Source organism: Camponotus floridanus, unplaced genomic scaffold (assembly GCF_003227725.1).
Source record: "Camponotus floridanus strain SB8 unplaced genomic scaffold, Cflo_v7.5 scaffold27, whole genome shotgun sequence".
In the NCBI taxonomy this organism is placed as follows: Eukaryota; Metazoa; Arthropoda; class Insecta; order Hymenoptera; family Formicidae; genus Camponotus; species Camponotus floridanus.
In genome coordinates, this window is record NW_020229403.1 from 1,696,175 (window position 1) to 1,718,846 (window position 22,672).

The 22,672-nt window shown below is 34.7% G+C and overlaps 1 protein-coding gene across 5 annotated transcripts in view; it reads right to left on the reverse strand.

Annotated features, from left to right (window-relative positions):
* Positions 1-22,672, reverse strand: part of LOC105252280 (LIM/homeobox protein Lhx5) — a 39,329-nt gene that overhangs the window by 16,071 nt on the left and 586 nt on the right. For 3 of the 5 annotated variants that reach the window (XM_025409523.1, XM_025409522.1, XM_025409520.1), the window contains exons 1-2: positions 18,334-19,424; positions 10,474-10,663 (exon numbers count right to left, since the gene is read on the reverse strand). In XM_025409523.1, the coding sequence (XP_025265308.1) occupies positions 10,474-10,646 (173 nt within the window). In that variant the 5' untranslated portion in view covers positions 10,647-10,663; positions 18,334-19,424. Of the gene's footprint in view, positions 1-10,473; positions 10,689-18,333; positions 19,425-22,672 lie in introns of those variants that run through there. The other 2 variants (XM_025409521.1, XM_025409519.1) reach the window with 2 other exon arrangements.

Here is a 22,672-nt window from a genome sequence, read left to right on the forward strand (position 1 = left end):
ATATCAAAGGTTGTGCTGCACGTGTCTGCTACATTGTATTCGCGTATTGCGCCGCGAATTGCCCACGTCGGGGTTTCATCGTCCATCGCGTGCTTAAACTCTCCAACTCTCTCCTCGTGGACCGTGATCTCTCATAAAAATGAGCACCTTCCAACGCAAATCGAAATTACTTTTTATAAAAATTTATACACATACATGTGTACATATATGAACAAATAAATATATAAATGCGATATGTGAAAAATGCCTCATTTTGATTAACATTTTAAATTTCTTTAAAAAAAAAATATTAAAAATATTGAATATATTAATTAAGAAATGTAGATAGAAATATCCTTGAAATTTATTTCTTGTAAAATGTAGAAAAAAATATCTTAAAATTGCATCAAATTATGATAACAAGAAAAAAAAAAAAAAACCTGGATACGATGATTACTGTTATCGGCGTGCTACTTTGTAATGCAAGTGTCATTCTGCAGAAAACAACGGTATGCAAAGAATCGTCAATTATTATCGTCGTTGCATAATTATTTTCGTGTCAAACATTTCACAAATCGCATTCCCGGATCAATCATCGCGATATCGATAAGCATCGATCATCAGTAAACGTCACTCGATCCAAAATGTTGAAAATACTTCGATACTGTGAATATTTTTATCGATATTTCAATCGTAAGAATAGTTAAGGAACTAATTAAAGAAAATAACATCAGACATTGGTCTTAAAAATGCGCAAGACTTCTATTTTCGAAAATTAAATTTTACGAGAAAAAAATATATTTTTTGTAGGAATAAAAAATTCTTACGCCTATCTCGTCTCTGATAGATTATCTCGAAAAATCTTTAAATTTACCGAACGCTGATCGATAGCGATCCCGCTCGGATTGATAACAAGAGCGGGCAGTTTTCCACGCAGAGGTGAAGGGTGTATCGCCCCTTATCGATCAACACGGACGACGGATCGCGTGATTACGAGATGCGGCTCGGCGGGAGCGTCCTGTAATCAGCCGACCCCGGCGCACTCTTTCTCACCGAACTATCCATCAAGCTGTCCGAATTAACGCTCGCGATCCGAACAACGAAACTATCATCGCGGAAGCTGCGCGAGAGATGATCACGAGCGACTCTCGACGACGACGTGGACGAAAATGAGAGAGAACGACAAGGACAACGACGGCTGTCATTACGTTCCGCAGCTCGGTCTAATTAGAGGAATTATTTAATTGATCATAGTAATTACCCGCGACCGAATCGACTTCTGCAGGTGCAGCTTGACGATGCGCTTGGCGATGCACTTCTTCCTATGCTGAATCTTTGTTCCTTTTTTTCTCTTCCAGGAGAAGACAGGTTCGTCCTCGTCGAGAGGAAAAAAAGAGAAACCCCAAAAAAGAAGGCAGGCCGTAAAAATCATTAATAGAAAGGCTTACGTGGTCCCATGCGTATGTGTGAAGGGGAAGAGGAAAGAGAAAGAGGAACGAAACTCCTAGGGGGCGGGAAAGAGTGGCGAGGAGAAACTGGAAGACTCCCTTAAAAAGGAGAGCGTAAAGAGTCCGAGTTGGAATTCCGGCATGGAGCAAGAAATATAGGACAGGCGGATGGGAAAAAAGAAAAGGGGTGTGCCCGGGGCGCGATTTGCCACGGACCCGACGAAACGCGTGTACGCGCGTCCGTGTGATACCGTGATGGACGGACGGACGGACAGATGGACAGACGGTGCAAGTCCCATGGATACACTATGGACAGTTCTAAGACGGACATTCGAGAGAAGGCTCCTTGTTATTCGTTTCTCTCGCGATACAGAGAATTATTTTGATCGTGCGAGTCATGATAGGGATGTCTAATAATTATTAGATAGATATATTCGCATTCTTAGATTCTCGAGAAAGAGGAACGATATTTAAAAAATATGATTTCATTTATTATTTATAGTTTATTTTAGACACAAATGTTTTTATATGTGATGTATATAATATGTACATTCTTTTAATTTTTATCAAGAGATAATTTCTTAATTTAATTTAAAATAATTTAATTTTTTATACTTTTGATATACGATTCTCGTGTCTAAAACATAAATATAAAAATATCGATATAAATATTAAATATATAAATATCGATAAATCATATCTATTATATAATACTAAGAGTTTTTGTATACTACTAATCAACTATTTATATCATAATCATTTTTCCTATATTATATATAATACTGACACAGAAATAATTTTAAATCTTCTCAATAATCAAATTTGAATTTTGAAACTTCTCTGAGGTCAAGAATATCGTCTAAAAACAAATCGTCTAGCAAATCCCGACGTTTAAAACATGGTGTTTCTCGTGTCTTAAAGCATCTCTTTTTTTATACAATCGCTCGAAGATTAGCTTTGCCGAGGACAAGTCGGCTTTAGCTGGCGATTCAACGCAACGAAACCGAAAATAAACGCGCAGCGTGCGCGAAGCAACGCGGATAATCTTCCGCAAATATAACGCGCGGAGAAATAAAAGCGCGTTCACGCGCGCGATGCATACATAACACGAGACATTTCATCGGTCTCTGACTGCGCCGCGGGCACCGATATTTCAAGATACGATATTTCTCCCTCTATTTTTTTCTCTTCTTTTCCCTTTTTCCCTCCTCTTTAATCTCCCTTTGGCGTACGCTATCTAACATACGACAGCAGCAACGGGAAAGAGGGATCACCGGGAGGGACAGCACGATATAAATTTGCTCGACAATGCGGAACAGACAAGTAACCCTGCTACATATTAAGTAAGATCTTTACTCTCTCTCTCTCTCTCTCTCTCTCTCTCTCTCTCTCTCTCTCTCTCTCTCTCTCTCTCTCTCTCTCTCCTTTTTCTTCATAATTTTTATTATAATATATATATGTGTTCCTAATCTTTCAATGTTTTTTATGAGAGATGATATCAATAAAATATTTCATATATCCTCTTTTCATAAACGATTTGTCTTGCTCTTTAGTAACGTGACTTAGATAAACATGAATCTTATGAACCTTCATCAAATTTTTTTATTAAATTCGTGAATTATTATTGTCTTGAATTTAGCTTTAAGAGAGAGAGAAAGAGACAAAATTATATGCCTACAATTATATTAAGTTGTCAGCTATGTTGTATTTACTTTGTGCATAATCTCTAATCCGCTTTAAATACAGATTTAATCCTAAGATGGAATAAATCTCTCTATCTATTTATATCTCATTTTCTTCTATGCTTACGTTCTATTCATTCAATTAATCCGCTCATTACTGCGTAATCTCATACTGCTCATACTGCTGTAAAATTCTCATTTTTGAAATCAATGGTAAATATAACATAGAAGACAGATAAATGAAGAAAACATTATTTTATTCTTTTATTATAATTATTATTTTCTTCCTCAATGTGTGTATGTTTGTGTGTGTACATATAAATAATATTTATAATTATATATAATTATATTTTTTAGTTTTTCATTAAACTTTATTGATTAAATCATTATCTAGTTTAAAAAACAAAGATTTGATTTTTGCTAAAACTTAAGATAAGTTTTATCAAAATATATATATATACATAAAATAAAATCATGTAATTCTGTATTAAAATTGTCAACACAAAGAATCAACCCGATATTCCTCTCGTTCCTCGCGTTCCCGATTTTCTATCATGATCCCGCATCGAAATCTCGCGACGCGAAAGCTTATTCGCAGCACGATTGGAGCCTAATTAACGGAATCCAATTAGCACACAATGCTCTTCCGCAGCACTGCGTTTTCTTCGGGAAAGAATTTCCCCGTAATCACAGAGCGGGTTTCATCGTAAAGCTCATAACTCGTCGTTGTATTTTCGCCAGCTGAATTCGCGAGATACTTCGTGTGGCTGCTTATCGCTGGCGAATATTAATCCGTGAAATATCGACGATTGCAACGATTGAAGCGTGACCACGCGTATCAAAGAACTTATACAATGATCACAATACACAATGGATATATTTAGATGAAATGGAATATAAAATAAAAATGTATTATGCCTGTTCTAGTTTTCACACATAAGAATGGCTTCTTACTTCGGAACAAAGATAATGTCACTCAAACGGTGTGAAAAGTTTCGACGTGACGAAAGTTGCGGAAAAGTATATTCATTTGTTACAACTTTCAAAAAATAACAACACAAAGTTCAATTATAATAAAATCTCTGCTCGACAAAATGTTATGAAATATTGTATTTTATGAAATATGTATGTTATGAAATATTGTATTTATTATTATTTCATAGATCGATGTAAAATTTGTTTATTTAAGAACAAAGCAATATTAATCTCTCTCTCTGTAGAGGGCAATATTAATCTCTCTCTCTCTCTCTTGTATATTTATAACAATATTATAATAATATTATTATAATATTCTTATAAATATACAATATTTAATCTTAATTTTTTTTCTTTTAAATATTCTTTGAAATTAAATATTTTCTAAATAAATTGTATCGATTATATAATAAAAAGAGAATAGAGAGATGCCTATAAAAATTAACGAAACATTTATAAGACAATCCTTTAAAATAACATTCTTAAAATTCTTACCGGAAGTAATTCGAATTCTTCATCTGTTTACGTGCATAAAGAGGTCTCGCATTCATAATCTCTCCATGCCATGTTACAGCGAAATGTGGCTCGTGTGTCTCGTTTTAACGGGGCGCGTAACGCGGTAAAAAAAAAGAAAAGAAAAAAAAAAGAAAAGAGGACCTCTGCATAAAATTCCAGAGGCAGAGGCGATAAAGGGTCTCTTCGAATTTAGGCCATTTCTCGTTCGTGCCTTCCCGCCTTCGTATAATCGCTTTTTCTCTTTTTTTTTACTTTTTACCGCCGCATCTTTTTCGAGATATAATCGCGGTAACGGATTGCATTTAGCTTTATTATAGTCCTGTCAATTATATATCATTATTCCATCGTTTTTTTTTCAACCGGCTCGTTATCAGAGCATAGTAAATGGATTCGAATCGTTCCATTTTCTTTCGTCTCCTCTCACTTTTCCTCTGTCTTTATCTATCTTCACCGTGACTTTATTTCACCGCACATTGTCAAGTTTGTTACCGACGATTATATGGTATTGCTTAAACATTATTTGGATTCGCGTTATTTCGGGATATTCCGACTGGATTCATACATATTTTCCTTGCAAAAATGCGGTTGGCCCAATCAGGCCAGCATTCATCAACGCGACACACTTTACAGCTGTAAACCACTATAATTTTTGCAACTTTGGACCTTGTTGCTGGATCCATTATTATATACATTAGTTTTTCCCGCAAGAATCTAACAATGTTTCTCTTTTGTTGCCACATATAGTTCCTTAAATATTTCAAAGCACCGCGACGGATAGACAATACCAGGAACAACCTAATCTTATTCATACGAGTGACTAATCATTCTCTCAGCTGTTTATGAATAAGCACGAGCGATTCATGCTAATCGCGAGTAAGAAGGGTCCGGTGTGACGCAAGAGTTGGTAGTTAGCAAAAACGAGCGCATGCATAAACGTATACGCATCGCGATGCCGGGCCTTCCTGGAAGGGAAACGGGACCCGAGAGAGCTGCACCTTCCCTTCCACCTTTCCTTCCTCTCACCCTCCTGTCCATGATGTTCGTCCACTCTGCGATCGCGCCGGCTCCGTCACGCCCAACAAACTTCTCCTACGACTCGTAACAGGCGTCACGCCGCATTTATAATGTTTCCACGTTTGAGTTTCGATGGGTCCACTCCTGCGGGGCTGAGAATCGAGCGGCAGGACAATGGGTTTGCCACGTCGGCGCCCTTTGCCCCGAAAAATCTCGCTCGATTATATGATCCTTCAATTATCCGAGAAAATATCGATATGGACAACGACATTTAATACTGACAAAAGATGTATTAAAAATTTATTTGGTAATACTTAATCTTTACAAATAAAAAAAAATAAATAAAAAAACCGATTCTTTTATTTTTAGAATAATGTTTTTGGCAATTTTTATAAAAAATAATAAATATCGATATATAAATTTTTAGAAATAAAAAGTTCCGTACAAAGTAATTTTTTATAAAAGATCGAGGCTACCAACTAGTTTCTAACCGGGTTTTTAATAAATGAAATATGGACAATTAAAAATTGAGGAGTAATTGATGAAATTTTTTTAACCAATTTTTTCATCAAGGGTTGAAAAGAATCTCGTTACTCGTTGCATTCATTGCACTCTACTAGACAGCACTGCGAAATCGCGACAATTTGTACCACGGCCAGCGAGAAGAAAAAAGATTCGCAAGTGCTGTAAGTTGCATCCTACTGCGCGTTATTTAGCACTCTCGTAAAACACTAATCCCGCCTGCGCAATATTTCCATCGGTTACCAACGCCGTTACGTAAAGTAACATCGCGTCCCCGAGGCAAACTGGACCCACGAGTCAACTTTTCATTCAATCGACACGCACGCATTGCTTCGTTAAGGAGAAAAAAAAAATAAATTAACTACATTGCGCATTACGTTAACATTGTAACGCATGTACCGATCCATGTAACGATCAAGACAATCATTGACATATGCTGGAATGGCATCGTAGATCGTTGGCTTATCGCGATTCTCTATTTATTTTTGTTGTAAAAGCTTCAACTCCACTATCTGTACGATATTATCTAAATCGGATCAACAATCTTTACGTTAAAAAGGCTCGCTAGTAAAGTGAATTTATTTGAACGCAGCATTCGAAAAACAAGTAATAAAAAAATGAAAAAAGGAATTATAATAGTATTATTTATATTTTAATTCTCAATGTTAACAAAAATTAATTTATATAATTAACTCTAAAAATGCTAGAGGATTTAAAAATTAAAAAACTAATTAAAAACCTACTCAGAAAAGTAATAAAAAAGTCATTAGAAAAATAAAATCTCACCGATATGTTTTAAATTTAAATATAATACTGATTTAAATAATTATAATATAAATTAATATAAGAGAATTTAAATAATATACTGATAATACCAATCATCTCGTTTTACTTAAAGAATTAAAGAAAGAATCAAGCGTAAGATTACATAACAAGATATAGTGGTAATCTGAAAGGGGGATGTATACTATATTACCTTCTCAAGTACATTATATAATAATTCACATCAGACTCCGCGACTTTGTAACTTTGCACTAATAAACGATCCAACGATTATACAACTGAAAAGGACACCGTTAACGAAGTACGGCGATAAATCTGTTATCGAAAGACAGAAAAAGCACGACCAACGTAATTTCGCGCTTTCATAAACAGCCGGCCGGAGACTTTCCGCGAGTATCGCCAATTACGAATCGATAGCGGCGTGGAATCGCCGGCGGCTTGCGCAACCTTGTCGTCGACCATGAATTATTCATTCATTAATTTTCGGGAGCTGTCCGCGCCAAGAAATCGGTGAACCACCGAGCAGCGACACTATCGCGTCGTCCCTGTCCTCGGATTATTGCGACCGCACGGGTGACACAGCGCGGGCTCGCCGTTAATGTTTTCATCATCATTTCGGCTGTACGGGATGGCGAACCGTATTTTAAGGCAATAATTTTCGCCGCGGTCGATGGCCTGGCGCGCGGCGTCGAAACGGGGACATCGGTCCTTTTGATCGGCCCCGAAGGGCCCCGTCGACGGTCGCGCCACGGGCCATTATCGACCTTTAAGGACCTTGCTGCGACTCGTAGAGACCGGTTACCATAACCGCACATATAACCGACGAAGAGACCTCCCGGAGGTGTTATAGGATTCGAGCGCACTTTCGCCCAGGACAGCCGAATATATATTTTTCCGTGCTTCGTCAACGTTACCGTCCTTCGGCGTCCCCCCTTTTACCTGGCAGTCTTCATTAAATAAATCAGATTCAATGGTTCGCCTGAATCAGAAACTTGTGTGTGGCAGAAACAGAGAGGAGGGAAATTTAGTCAAGATCTCAATTAAATGACATTTCGCATGTTACAAATTCGTGAAACGAATCTCTCTGCTCTTATTTTAATTAAACATCGCGCTTGTCGATTCAATAACGTCCTAAATCCTTATTACATCATATAATTTAATTCTAAATACACGATTGTGTATATTCATACGCCACGATTATCCAATTCTAATTTGTATATTGAATTTCGTATAATGGTGGATAATCGTACCAATGAATGATTAACGAATTAGCGAATAGATGCGAATCGTGTATATTATATCGCGACATTTTTTTTCACTGCAACCGGCATCGACAGCTAATGAATTTTTCATCGCGTCGAGATGCAAAGTAGTTGCCTCGTAAAATATACAACACGTTCGTTATACATTCGTACGTTCGTCCATTCCTATCAAAGGCGTTTCCCCTCTCCCTTGTCCCTGCGCCATTCCGCTCCGGCACGGTTCCTCCGGTTACAAAGGCGATCGTTCATCACTTCCAGAAGTAACGAAAGAAGCAAGTAACCTCTCCTCGAAGCCGCCCAAGAACACGGCGATTTTGTTTGCAAACGATCTACGCGCCCGGCTTCCGCAGAAAAATGCCGCCGCGAAATTGAATTCGCCACAGTGTTGTGGCGAACTCGCCATTTTTCGTCTTGACTGATCGATATGCTGATATTGTATAGTTTGCCATCTACGTGGGACGACAAGGACCGTAGAATGCGAAGTCAATGGAGATATTACATCACGAATAATAGACATATCAATTTTTTCGATTTTAAGCTGGCTAAGAAAAGTATTATATTTTATTGCGATTTTTAGTACGTTATTGATTTATGGATTACTACGTATTTTAATTAATTTGACAAAATTATGCTATTCGTAATAATAGCAATAGTAAAATATTAATAATAATGAGACTGATAATTATTAATAATTGAAAATGGGAAGTATAATATTAATAATAAATAATAATAATTATATTAATAATAGATAATAATTCATGATAATGTTTGTTTAGCAAATGTTACATTCCTATTACGGATATTTGAAAATTATAAATTATAAATTTATATTGTAAGAATATATTTGTCAATAGTAACGGTTTGATATGAATTATGGTGTATCGACTTATTGTTTCTTCGCGCTAATTTTAAACGTAAGATTAAATAGTGCATAAGAATAAAATAACTGCCAAAAATTCCATCAAACGCAAATTATTTTACAAATAAACTTAATTAATCATCATTCATATAGCGAATTGTTTAAATCGTTTCTATACGCAACGGTGATTAATTAAAAACACTAAGATGAAGTACTTTTCTTCTTTTCCAACAACACAAAAAAGCTCAAGAATCTCCGAAGTTTAATTTGATTTCTGAATTAGGATAAGAGAATGCAGTAACCAACGCGTTTTGAATAGTTATTCGGTCTCATGTCTCAATAAAGCACGCTTAAAATTTATCAGTGTCCTCGTGTCTTATTAAAATACATGAATATGCGCGTTGCTTTGCAAGTTTACAAGTTTTAGACGCTCCCTTGTTTACAATCGCACGTGACATGCATTATTTTCAAGCCTACGGGTGACTGATTTTTAAAATCAAATCGAATTAAACAACGTCTATTTCGTTCAACGAGAAAATGTCAAGGCATATATTCCATCAATCGTGAGATTTGATCTTTTTTCAAATTGCGCCAATCATGTAAAAATACCGATCGATTCTGCATAATTCATCGCCGATAAACGGGATGACGGTTAAATTCGGAAAGGTACTTCGCGAAGAGATGAGGAAGTTGCAACATCAACCGGTCGATCAAGCAAACTTTCGTGAAAGTTTGAAACGGAAAAAACACATTTTCTGAGAGTTTCTTAGAATATTTTTCACGTGCGAGTGTAATTACACGATATATATAAATATATATAATATTATGTAAATATGTCATATAATACAAGCAGTGTACAAATCGATTTTTTAAGATATATTCCTGGTCATAACACAGTGAGAGATACGAGTTACACAGTTGGCACATCCATATTCATTCATATACATATGCATGCAGATTATGAGAGATATTAGAATAGGAACTCCAATTACACGTGCGGTATATAGTAATGTCGCTCAATGATAATAATTTGTACTATTTTCAATAATAATTAATCAAGACAATCTCATATAACTATCGTAAACAATTTATGAGATTTTTAGGAAGAGTACCAAGTTTTATATATATACAAAATAATATAACAAAAAATTCTTTTGAGCATCAATCAATCTTTACTTGTTAATTCTCATTCATCTGTATCAGAAAATACACAAGTATTTATTATATGTCAAGTATTTATTATATATCAATAAATAATTTTATTAAAAGATTTAATAATATACCATTTATTTTTTTGTTTCTATTAATTTTTTTACGATATTAATTACTACAAAGTTTTACTTTACTAAACTAATAATATTTTATTAAAAGAAATTAGAGAAAAATATCTTTTCATGTAAAGATTGAAAGCGCACATATACATGGACACGTACCTGAAGAAGTCGTTCCTGCAGAAGAGCTTCGCCTCCCTGGAGAAGCACTTGTCCTGTAGCGCGGCTCTGCAGTCGAAACAGCGCACGCACTCGACGTGCCATGCACGATCCAAAACGTTCAGCAGGTACTGATCCATTATCGGTTTCTCGCATCCTGCACATGACAGGAGCATCGCCAGACCGCGTCTCCCTGTTGAAATTAAAAGAGAACACATTACATATCTCCGTCATTTTAGTTTCGATTTTATAACATGACGTTCAGTTCTGACAATATTTTTTTTTATTTTATTTCTTTTTTTGAAAGATGAGAAACATAAGTCTTTTTGCATCGTTAAACGATTCGATCTGATTCAATTCGAAAATTTCAATCGAAATTTAATGAAATATTAATGCATGGTTATTAATGTGGACAGCGGATATAAACGTTACATCATTAGTTCCGGGCAAAGCTTGAATTAATATTAGTTCTACATGCAATGTTCGATATTTTGTTGTGAATGTGCGTATCGCCACAACATAACATCGGTTTTACACAATTTAAATATAATCGCAAATGTGCGATTCAAAGCGATGAATATTTCAATTTATATATATTCATCAATATATATATATATATATATATATATATATATATATATATGTATATATATGTATATATATGTTCTTTTTTTTGGATAATTTAATTCTATTGTTTCCTAAAACTGAAAAATAATGTTAAAAAATGTTAAAAGATAAATATATATCGTGGTGCTCACATTAAATCCTTTTTCACCGCGACATATTTATTTGTAAATATTAATTCTGCGAATCATTCGAAACATGCGTCGAATAATTGTAACGGTGGAAACTCAATTGGAATTACATATGAAATTATCTGCAATAAATTGAATTAAACTCATATGCAGCCACAAAATAAGCCTGGCAATGATTTGTTAAAAAAAAAAATAAAATGGCTTATTAACCATATTGCGAACAGATCGAAATATTCAGAAGTCTTTCGTGCGTATCGCGCATGATTTATTTAAAAAAAAAGTTTAAACGTTTTCGTTATAAGAGCACGCGTGCATAAGGAGGCGTACATCGTGTTCGACTTTTTTTATCTCAACAGTTAAATCACCACACGATCTAGTTGACACAATCAAATGTATAAAAAAAATGATGCAACATAATCGCTGTGTTGATTACATAAAGTAAGCAATTAATTCGATTCATTAAAAAATTTGTGTTTTTAATAATAAGATAAAAAGATTAATATGAAAAGATTAATATGAAAAAAGTCGCGTGTTTCATTGTCTTGTATATATCTGAAAAAGACGATATATCTTTTAAAAAAATTTAATAATATATATTATGCATTCCACAAATTATATTAGTTCTATATAATTATATTTGTTAGGTATTATCAAAAATTAATTAAAATTTTACTCAAAATCTAAATTGAAGCTTGTAATTTTTAATCAAGATATATATTAAATCAAATCGGCTAGCAAAGATGTTCGTACAATAGCAAGTTGATATCATACTTCAATTCTTATCACTCTTCGTATCTTTTTTAAGCAAAATTGTATAAATATCGACTAAACATAAACTGCGAAATCATAAACTTTCGAATCTAGGAAATTAGAAATACAATTTTTGTATTGGTACAAAATAATTTTTAGTATTCGACTTCGTAGACATTTACTAAGCATGTTTGTGTTTCTACCAAATTTTGTAATATTAATTATTTATATATATATATATATATATATATATATATATAATTACAGATATTATTATATATTAACAAAATGATATTGATCAAATATTGATTCTTGATTTTTCTGTCAATACATTATATAATTTTATATATTTAAAGATTAGTTCCATAAATAATTACTCCATAAATATATAGTCTCAGTTTTAAATTATCATTAAATCAATATTTATTGAAATTTGACATTTCCAATGACAGCTATCAATAAACATTTCGTTAAACGAATCTTTAAATCCATCAAAATTATAGCAAAACGCATGTTTTCTCTTTGTATGTTTATACACCTTTAAATATACCATTCATTATATCGCTAATATAATGGTAACGATTAAACACATAAAAAATTATGCGCTAATTAGAGTTTCAATTACTACCTGCGATCGTTAAATAATTTAAACACGATAATTTAAACGATGTAAAATATTGTAATTAAAATGTTTGCGTTACAATCGTCGAATAGTTAGTCAAAAATTTATCGTCTGTACAATGTCGCGATCACTTAACGAACGACATTCCCTCTAATTCGAAACAAAGGAAAGAATTTCAAACGTTGCAATAGTGTATCGCGGTTATAAATCCTGCGGCTTGAACAAAAAATCGTATATCGCATCGACGAATTTAACGATCGTGTTTCGGCGTTAATCTTTTACCTGACTAATTTCACGGCCGCTTTTTTGCCTGTCTTTCGCGACTGAATCTACGGTGAATAATTATAATTCGTTATTAATTAACATTTGCGAGCGAGATCGTCCCTTCGCGGTTTGTTTCCTCTATCGCTTTCTACATTTTCCTCTTTTTCCCTCTCACTCTTCCCTTATCCCTTTTCCTTTTCTTGCTTCCGTTCGCCCTCTTGCCGTTTTTATCGCCATCATTGAGATCCACAGACTTCACCCTCCTCTACATTTTTTTTTCTTCCGCGGTTTCCGCCAATGGGCGGAGTCCCTCTGCCTAGCTGGCAGGGTTGTCAACCTAGCAACCCTCCTCCCACCCTTAAGATCTGACCTTGCGCATCTCATCCCTCTCGCGGAAGGGCGAGAAAGGCGAGGGTAGCACGGCATCGACGTAACCCGCGATCGTTTGCAAGTTAACTTTGAAGTTCTAAACTATTCCGTGTATCGATTAGTATGGTCTATCTCTCTCTTTCTCTCTTTCCAGTTAAAGTACTGAGGTTAACCTTTAACTGATATAACAAGTTGATATGATATAAATCTTGATATCCACATAAAGAAATTATATTCATTTAGATTTTAATAATAGAGTATTCTTACAATCATCACTTTCTTGAAATTTATTATTTTCAAATTATTCTATATCGTCCAGAAAATAGTAATTATTAATTCTAACATAAAGACAAAGCTATGAAACGAAACTATTGATAATCTATATGTACGTCCAATTAAAATATTTGCAATAATATTTTTTGCAAATTTATAACATACTTGATATTAAAAATTAATTTCATATGATTATAAATTTGTTTTCTAAATAATATTTGAATTACATTTTTTAGCTGCTTGTATTAAAAATTATATTATTATACGCATCATACACACACACATACACACACACACACATACATAGATGCTATATAAAGAAAATTAAACAATAGCGAATTCGATTAAAAATCACGCGATTACATAAAAAAGTCTTAGTACTACAATTAAATACGTTTTCAAGTTAATGACATACATTTTTTTAGTAGAAAACTAAAATTGATTTTATAAATCATAATAACAATTATAGACATTCGAGAACTATTTTTTCACAAAAAAGATATTAATGTTCTAGCAGCAAATTGTTAATTAATTTCGCGTATAAGTGTTACTATATGAAATTCCAACGATACTATCATGCATTGACTTAAATGCTCGAATAGCTGTCTTAACGAATGTAAAGCATATACATAGAATCTTCGTATATGTATATTGATTAATGTCGATTAAAATAAATTGCTTAAGCAACTATCTTCTCTCAGCAGAAATATTATTAAAAAATATTTAACTACATCATTGATAATTTCTTCTTGTGATATATAATACTAAAAATTGGTATTAATTTCATATATATATATCATCTTAAAACCAGAAAAAAATCTTTACTAACAATCATGATATTTTATCGCTCATTTTTATTTCACATGATCACATGATCAAGTAATGAAAAATAGAATTGATTAAATTGAAAGATTATTTACAGCTCTATGAAAATATTTTTTCATTCACTATATAAATATCAAAATATTCATATATGCAATCTGTTATTTCAACCAGAAAATTGTTTCTATCTTATTATTCTTTTATTCTGGTAAAAGCGAGACAAGAAAGACCTAGTTAACTAAATCGCATAAACGAGATTAGGATTAGCTAGACGTGAGACGAAAACCCTGTTGATCCAGTAACATCGGGTGCTTAATCCGATTTTTTTCCGGTTAAACGTCATTGCTCGCGTCATGCCGGATCTGTTTTGTTCCGTCGGACGAAACATTATCGAGATGTTTCTATTATACGTGCCAAAGTAATGACGGCAGGATAATGTATTCTCAATAAATAATAATTATTTATTAGAAGATTTATCAATATAATATCAAAGAACATTATAAGAATATTTCTATTCAAATAAAAAAAAAAATATATAAAATTTTACGTTATATCACATTTACTTAGATATGAAACAATGGAACTTGATAGCAATCAATTAACATTAATCTAACACTAATAAATATCGCATAGAATAAAAATTGAGAAAAAGTATTGTCTGTAAAATCTTTCTCTCTGTAACTCGCGCACACTTAAATTATAATTTCAAAACAATTGTAATTTATTGAAATTGAATTAAATCTCTTGATATAAGCGAATAATATAATAATATTTTTATTATTTTGTTAGATCCGACTAAAGTTAAAACAGATCGAAATTGTTCCGCAAGCGTAAATTCTCACAATCGTTTGACGAAGTATGAATCTATATTTATTTTCACATGTATACATATATGTACATACACACATACATATGTGTTGAAAGAGGGAGATGTATGTATGTATGCATGCTATGAAGATATACAAACGTAGCATCACTCTCGCGTATTCCGACATGCGCATTCTCACCCTCACAACGCGACTTGGAGGGGATGAAGTAGGAAAACGATTTTCAACGAATTACCTTAATCAGTCTACTCTAAGATCGCCTACGTCAGGTGCATCTAGATTTGGTAAACTACCTCGTAGCAAAATTACTATTTTCTATGGTACGAGACCCATGCACCGGCGGCGAATTGATTTGCCGACTTTGATAAATCAAAGGATCGGTGGCCATTTTGGCGAAGAAAAAAAAGAAATTAAATATTTCTAAAATCTAAAATAAAACTTTACAAATTATCGCGTTAATTTCATTTAATATCTTAAAATTGTAAATAATATTATACTTTTTTCACGGTCTTTTTAGAAGAAACTGCGTAAAGAATCTTTGCTGCAATTTCGATAAATTGTCCTAAACTACAATGAATCATTAATTTTTAATAGATGATGAATTAATGCATTAAACCAGAGTTAAAAATTTATAATTATTATTCGATAGCATAAAAGAAAACAAGATATTTGTGTGAAAACTAAAAATATATAAGAAAATTCTACTACCTTTTCTTGATATATTTGATTATAATTATTTATCAATTAATAAGACTGTTTAAATTGATGAGTTAATCTTTTTATGTTTCAAGAGAATTTCTTATAATAATTATGAAAGAGTGCCTCAAGATAGATATTATATAAAAAAAAAATATTTTTGCGTAAATAAAAACCGAGGAAGAAGAATGATCACATATCTCCTATATTTTTACTATTATTATAATTATGAAATGTTACTATAAATATTACGAATATTGTTATTTATACAATTATGTCAAATATCTCGTAACAAAAGCAATTAATTAAATACATTTTCTGTAACAAGCATAATTCCTGTTGCTTACAGTTTAAAACTAATCACGGCTGATCATATATTCACTTTTACTACTAGATTTCTGTCTATCGTAATCCAAGCATCTCTCTAAAAATTACTTTGTACGATATATAAAACTATACTTTTCGCTTTCGCGTATATAGCTTCATGCACACATACACACAAAGTAAGATTTAAATACATTAACATACTTCAAAAAGTTTCCAGACTTCCCGACATCTTACGAATAACTTTCGCACACGCCTATCGCGACGTAAACGTTAAAAGATACTTCTCCCCATTATTTCGATCCGCGCAATTGCGACGTAATGAGCTAGAAAAAAATGCGTCGCTCCTTCGATCATGCAGCATAGATTTGCATGCATAACATCGCAGGACTGCATTCTCTATTGAGCGGTTCATTGACTTTTGATCTGTTCGTGCGTGCAACTTCTCACGCGTGACGTCTCTCACAGAGACGGAGAGAATGAGAGAAAGTGAGAAAGAGAGATTCACGCCCATCGTGTCGAGATTGACCGAAATGGCACGGCGATCTCGCGAGCGCGACACTGTGCGAAAATGAGCGGAAAAATCGTGCGCAAAGTTTCGCATACAGCAACAGGTACTTTGTAACAACGCATCTTACCAAGAATTTTCGTGAAGAATCTCATCAGAGACATTTACGTAAAAGATAATGCTTAATAGAGCATTATCTATAAAAATTGCAGTCGAGCTACTGGATTTAAGAATTATTCAAATTTAAATTAAGCTTCTTTTTCATTAAAGTTATGCGAGTTTAAATCTAACAATGCAAAATAAAAAAAAAAAAAAAAATATAAAAAAAAAAAAAAAAAAGATATTATTTTTAATCAATATGCTAATAAGAGAAACTATGGAAAACTATAAAGACCGGATCATCAATATAGATATGTGTCACTTTGATATCACGAAGTGGATTCTGTCTCATGCGTCGCGTATTCTACATGGTTTTCTGATGCATTCGGCATGATATTCCATTCAATGTTACGCTAGACGTGATTGCTTCGAAATTTATTTTATTTTATTTTATACGAGACGTATTTTTCTTATACGTATGAAAAATTGCATATATTCGCATAAAGAATCGAAAATATACGGATAATGGAATATACGGATTTAAAGTATCGATTATAGTAGATTTTTCATGTTTCACTCATTTTCTTTTAAAATATATATAAATTTTTGTTGGATTTATATTGTGAAATTTAACAGATAAATAAATATGCAATTGTTTTTCTTTCTCAACACTTTATAATAATTATATTTCAAAAAATTATCTGTTTCTTTATTTCATGATTTTTTAAAAATATTCAATATAGATCTTTAAAAGATAGACGAGTATTGTAGAAATAATCGTCGATTTTTTCAGACTCTATCGTATTTTGGAAATATATGTTGCTAATATTTTAACAATTGATATTGTCAACTATTTGCTTCGATTAGCATTATCAATATCTAACTATTAATTCTCTGCAATAGCAAACAATAGAAAAAAATCAAGATATTCGGATTATCTCTCTATATTTCTATATTTAGATTATTTCAAATGTTAAAAATTGCACTTACTATCCGAATATTCTAATATTTCAAATCGTTAATTACATATACATACATATACAGACATATATATATATATTCAAGACACAATTCATATTCATACAAAATTATTTTTTAATGAAAAATATATAATATACACATCGGAATATGTGTATTCATTGGTGATTTTAAATGCCGAAATATTTGGGTAGCACACAGTTTTTACCTGGTTAATATTCGCGAAAGTATGTGTGTCGTAAAATTTACTATATTATTATATAAAGTATATTTAATTTGTAATAGTCTCACAATTTTTGTGTCATTAAATATTTTTGTGCAAATACTCGACTAACACTAAAATCTGTATGAAAGTTTCGAAATATTGGAGCAACAACACATTTCAATAATATTTTATCAATAACTATGAATTAATATCTAACATACATTTGCAATTTTCTAACTTTTAAATCCAATTGCGATTAATCTTTAAACAAATATAACAAAGATGTTAAATGTATATTGTATGAAGCGAAAATTTAAGGCCCAAAGAGGTATAAACAATTACTACATAAACGATGTTCCCATGCTTCTTACCTATATTACAAGCCTGGGTGACGGGCAGGGGTGCGCAGCAACGCCCGCCGAGGGCCGTGACCCTTATTCGGGGGGTACTAACCCCCCCGGGGCCCCCTCCCCCGCCCCCGGCGCCCCCGTAGCCCTCCACCTCCCCAGCCGCGACTGCGGCCACCCCTGCCCCCACTCCCTCGCCGGGCCCGGGACCACCACCAGGCCCACCTTCAACGGGCCCGTATCGGCCGAACGGTCCCGAGGGCCCCAGTGCACCCACTTTTACTGCGTTGTTATCCCAACGACCGTTAAATCGCACTTCTCACACTTTCCCCCCCAATGCCAGTAATGCCAGCGTTTCCTTTAACTTTCTTCGGCACTCACTGCAAAACTCCCGCCGTGTTTGTCTCGCGCTTTTTTGCACCCTTCGGCGCGGCACAACTCCTGAACTCGAGCAATCTCCTTCTGTCGTCACTGAAGACGAAGCTGCACCCTCGAACAGAGTGCGTCTTCTCTCAACTATCGTCCTGAGAACGCCCTATCGTCCTCATTGCGATCTATTTGTTTTCGCAAGTCTATCTTCGACGTTTCTCTTCTGATGCACCAAGTATAACACCCGTTCACAATCTTGACCGAGGTGCGTGCACCTTACACACGATCATGATGCTTGTCAATTGCGAGCGATAGTCCTAAACGCGTCTATTTAACGAAAGATTCTCAAGGATCTCTCAGGATTCTCTAGAAGTTGCTTCTTTGTTTAAGATATTTCGATATGAAAAAAAAAACTCTCGGAACTCGATTCTCGCGATCTCTCCTCTCACTCGATTTTCCGATAGATCTTCTCATCTACCACGTCGGCGGATTGATTCTGAAAATGAAAGAATAGCGACGTCGCGTTAGTTTCGTGCACTCCCGGCGTGATCTCGAGTGTTTGTCGTAGCAAAATTTCTGAACGACACGCGAACCGCTGGCCAATGACGTTCTCTCTCTTTCTCTTTTTCTCTTTCTCTATCTATGTGTGAGTGGGGACCGGAGATGCCGGCGCACGGCGCGATACGTCACGTCACGGCAGCGGCGAAGCGAACACGACGATGATGCGAGCGCACTCGCCTCGAGTTCGTCAGCCAACTGGCTGCACCTGCGGCATCAGCAAGCGTCCCCTTCTCCCTTAGAGTTTGGTCCAGGACTCGCGCAAGCCGACGAGAACCAGCTACGCCCATTGGACACGACCATACGCGGTATACACAGTACGCCAATGTCGGATTGGTCGGTGATGCTAAAAACAGGCGTAGCCAAGGCAGAGCGCCGCCAGATATGGCCGTGGAATGGCTGCGGAACAGGGTTTGCTTGTGGAGAGGCGCTTCTGTCGTTGCTACTGCTGCTTCTGCCGGCGTTACTGCCGCTGGCTGGCTGGCTGGTTGCTGCTGTTGTTGCTGGAAATAGGCTGGTGATGCCGCCGCCACTGCCGCCGTCGCCGACGCCACCACCGCAGCCGCCTGCTTCTCTTCATCTGACACGCTATCGATCCCACGGCGTCGCGGGAGACGAGAGAGTAGACTGCCTCGCGAAATGCCACAGGTTTCAGGGAATCTTTACCTTTCGCGCCCGCGAAGTGTGTTTCACCCTTTCCTCCCACTCGTTCATCGCCTATCGCGGCGCCGTGTCGTTTCTACCTTGCTGTTCTATCAGCTTTTCTGCATCTACTTTTCTGCTCTTCATTTATATAGGTGCCATTTATTATCTTTCTCCATCAGACCGATATAGCTTCTTCACGTATCTACAACTAGTTCTCTTCTCCTCGTCGCTGATGATTCTCTTCTTTTTTGATTTCTATATCTAGTCTATCATCCTGCATCGCCTACACTTTAGGCCGTGAAATACTTCTGTTTTTCTCTCGTTGACGCGATATCATCCTTTCATTTATGAACGCAGCGAGCATATTTTTCTTCGTTTGCTTGTCATTGTCGATAACTCGATTTCGTCCACGTCATTATTTTTATCTTCTTTCTTCTATTTTCTACATCAACCCCAGTAATACTTCTTCGTCTCTTGCTAGTTAATTCTCTTTTTTTAATTACTTTATCGCGCGTGTGTTTCTTCCTAGTTCCTTCACTCTTTCATCTTCCTTTTACGTTGACTTTTGTCCTTTTCTTTTATTATTCTGTCATTCTTTCTTCCTCTTTCTTCAACCGTGTTTTTTACCTATCTTAAATTTATTCTATCTTTTACGTATTTATATTTAATATTTCTCTGTCTTTTCCTTTCCTTTTCTATCTGTTCCTCTTATTACTCATACGCGCCGGTGCAAATGTTTTGGCTGCTGAAATACAGTGCGTTATCGCAGAATACGCGCTCCTTTCTATCGATTAAAGGACTCCACGTGCCATTAACCGAGTGGCCGAATGCTGTTGCTTGCTGTGACAGCCTCCTTTCACGAGACGAATCACGAATCGATAGTCAAATTATGAGTAGAAGTATTTATTTTCCTTAGAATTTTTTATTCTCAATTTATTAATCAATTATTCAACGAAACTCTAAATTATATACTTTGTTAAACAAATTAAATATAATATTTGTTTTATTTTTTCTACAAATAAAGATTTAATTTTTGTTCTGTTGATAAGATTCAATTATCAATATATCAAAATTTTTATTATTACTTATTTATTTCTTATACTATTTATTTGCTGTTCTATTAATTTCGAGAATAAAAAATTTAATCATTAAAAAAAAATTTAACAGGATTTAAAAATCAGATCGCAAATGTATGTGATTAAGATAAACATCAGGAGATATATTCGTAATATAAAGTGATATATCCGGAAGATATTTCACGCGAGATAGGGCCACACGAATCGGAGATAAGTCGATATATCGTCTTCGCTCCCTTGCGCGTTTCGTCTCCTCTTAATGAGGACCAGCGCGATTTAATGGGCTCTCTTTCGTACCATCGTAGTTCGTCATAATTAGTCGTAAAGAAGTGACTTCTATAAATTATATTGTTGCACTTGGTAAGCTTGTTACAAAGGTTGACAGATTATCGGGAAGTTAATTGAAATTATTACAGGCTGTCATAAAAAAATCGCCCATCGGTTAAACGTGCCAATTCGTAATAATAAAACATAAACATCATCACTGATTATCATGTTATCATTTTTGTTTGACCGGAAGTCATGTTGTCAGGCTCAAGAATATATATATATATGTACGTGTATAATAAATGTGTCATGCTTCAGACGATCTGACGAATTTCAAGACTTAATTCAAGAATCTTAAAGTCGCAATCGATTCAATTTTATAATTATAATAACCAGGGTAATTAAAAAAATTATGATTAAAATTATATCATAATTAAAAATTCACTGTCTAAGGTTTCATTGAATTATTTTCCGAAAATTAATAAATAATATATTTAATAGAGCAGATTCAGTAATATTACAGTAATGTTTCAAAAACAATATAAAAGTATTACGTGACGTAACATTGACTGCAACAACACGTAATGTATTTATAACGAAACATCTTTGCAATTTTTTCGCGCTGCACATGATCATTTCTATGCAATTCGTTCATCACATCAATAATCAAATGATTAAATAATCAATGATAAATAAATTAATACAATCTAACCGAAAAATCGATGCTTCCGAAAGAAGAAAAGATGAATGACAACGGGGTGCATTTTCGGAAAACTGTCCGGAAAACGTGACCGTGGTCGCTTCTAAGACGGGGCCATAACTGACTATTTATTGCGAGGATTATCGCGGGCTTCCGTCTATTCGGCGATATTTACGATCGCCGTGTTCGCGAGAACGGACGAACGACTTCATTGCAATTGCACGCCCGGAGGGTATTATAGTTTAGTCGCGCGCGGCGCGGGTATTTATAGTAAGGGCAGCGTTATTAGCGCGGTTAAAACTTTACGGCTAGAGCTGGCTGCCTCATTTACGGCCGAGCGGAGCCCGTAATCGCGTAGTTAGAATTATACGATTACAGACCGATATATATTATCGCCGATAACCATTGAATTTCTTCAAACGCGTACACCGCGTATAATTTCGCGCGAACGTGGGAGAGAAAAAAAGCAGAGGATTTATTATTATTAATTATCGAGCACGTGCGATATATCGTTAAGAGCTAAACAAGTACCTCGATCGCACATGCGACTCGGAAGCATCGCATTCAAGAATCGCGCTGTTTGTATTTATTATGAAACCCGCGCGAAGTATTTTCTCCCCCTCCTCCCCCGCTCTCTTCTCGAATCTTTCAAAAATTATATAAAAATTCAACATAAATATATTATTTTTCTACATTTCTTTAGCTATTGAATCTTGACAGTGTATCTTGAATTATAGGCAGAGAGAAT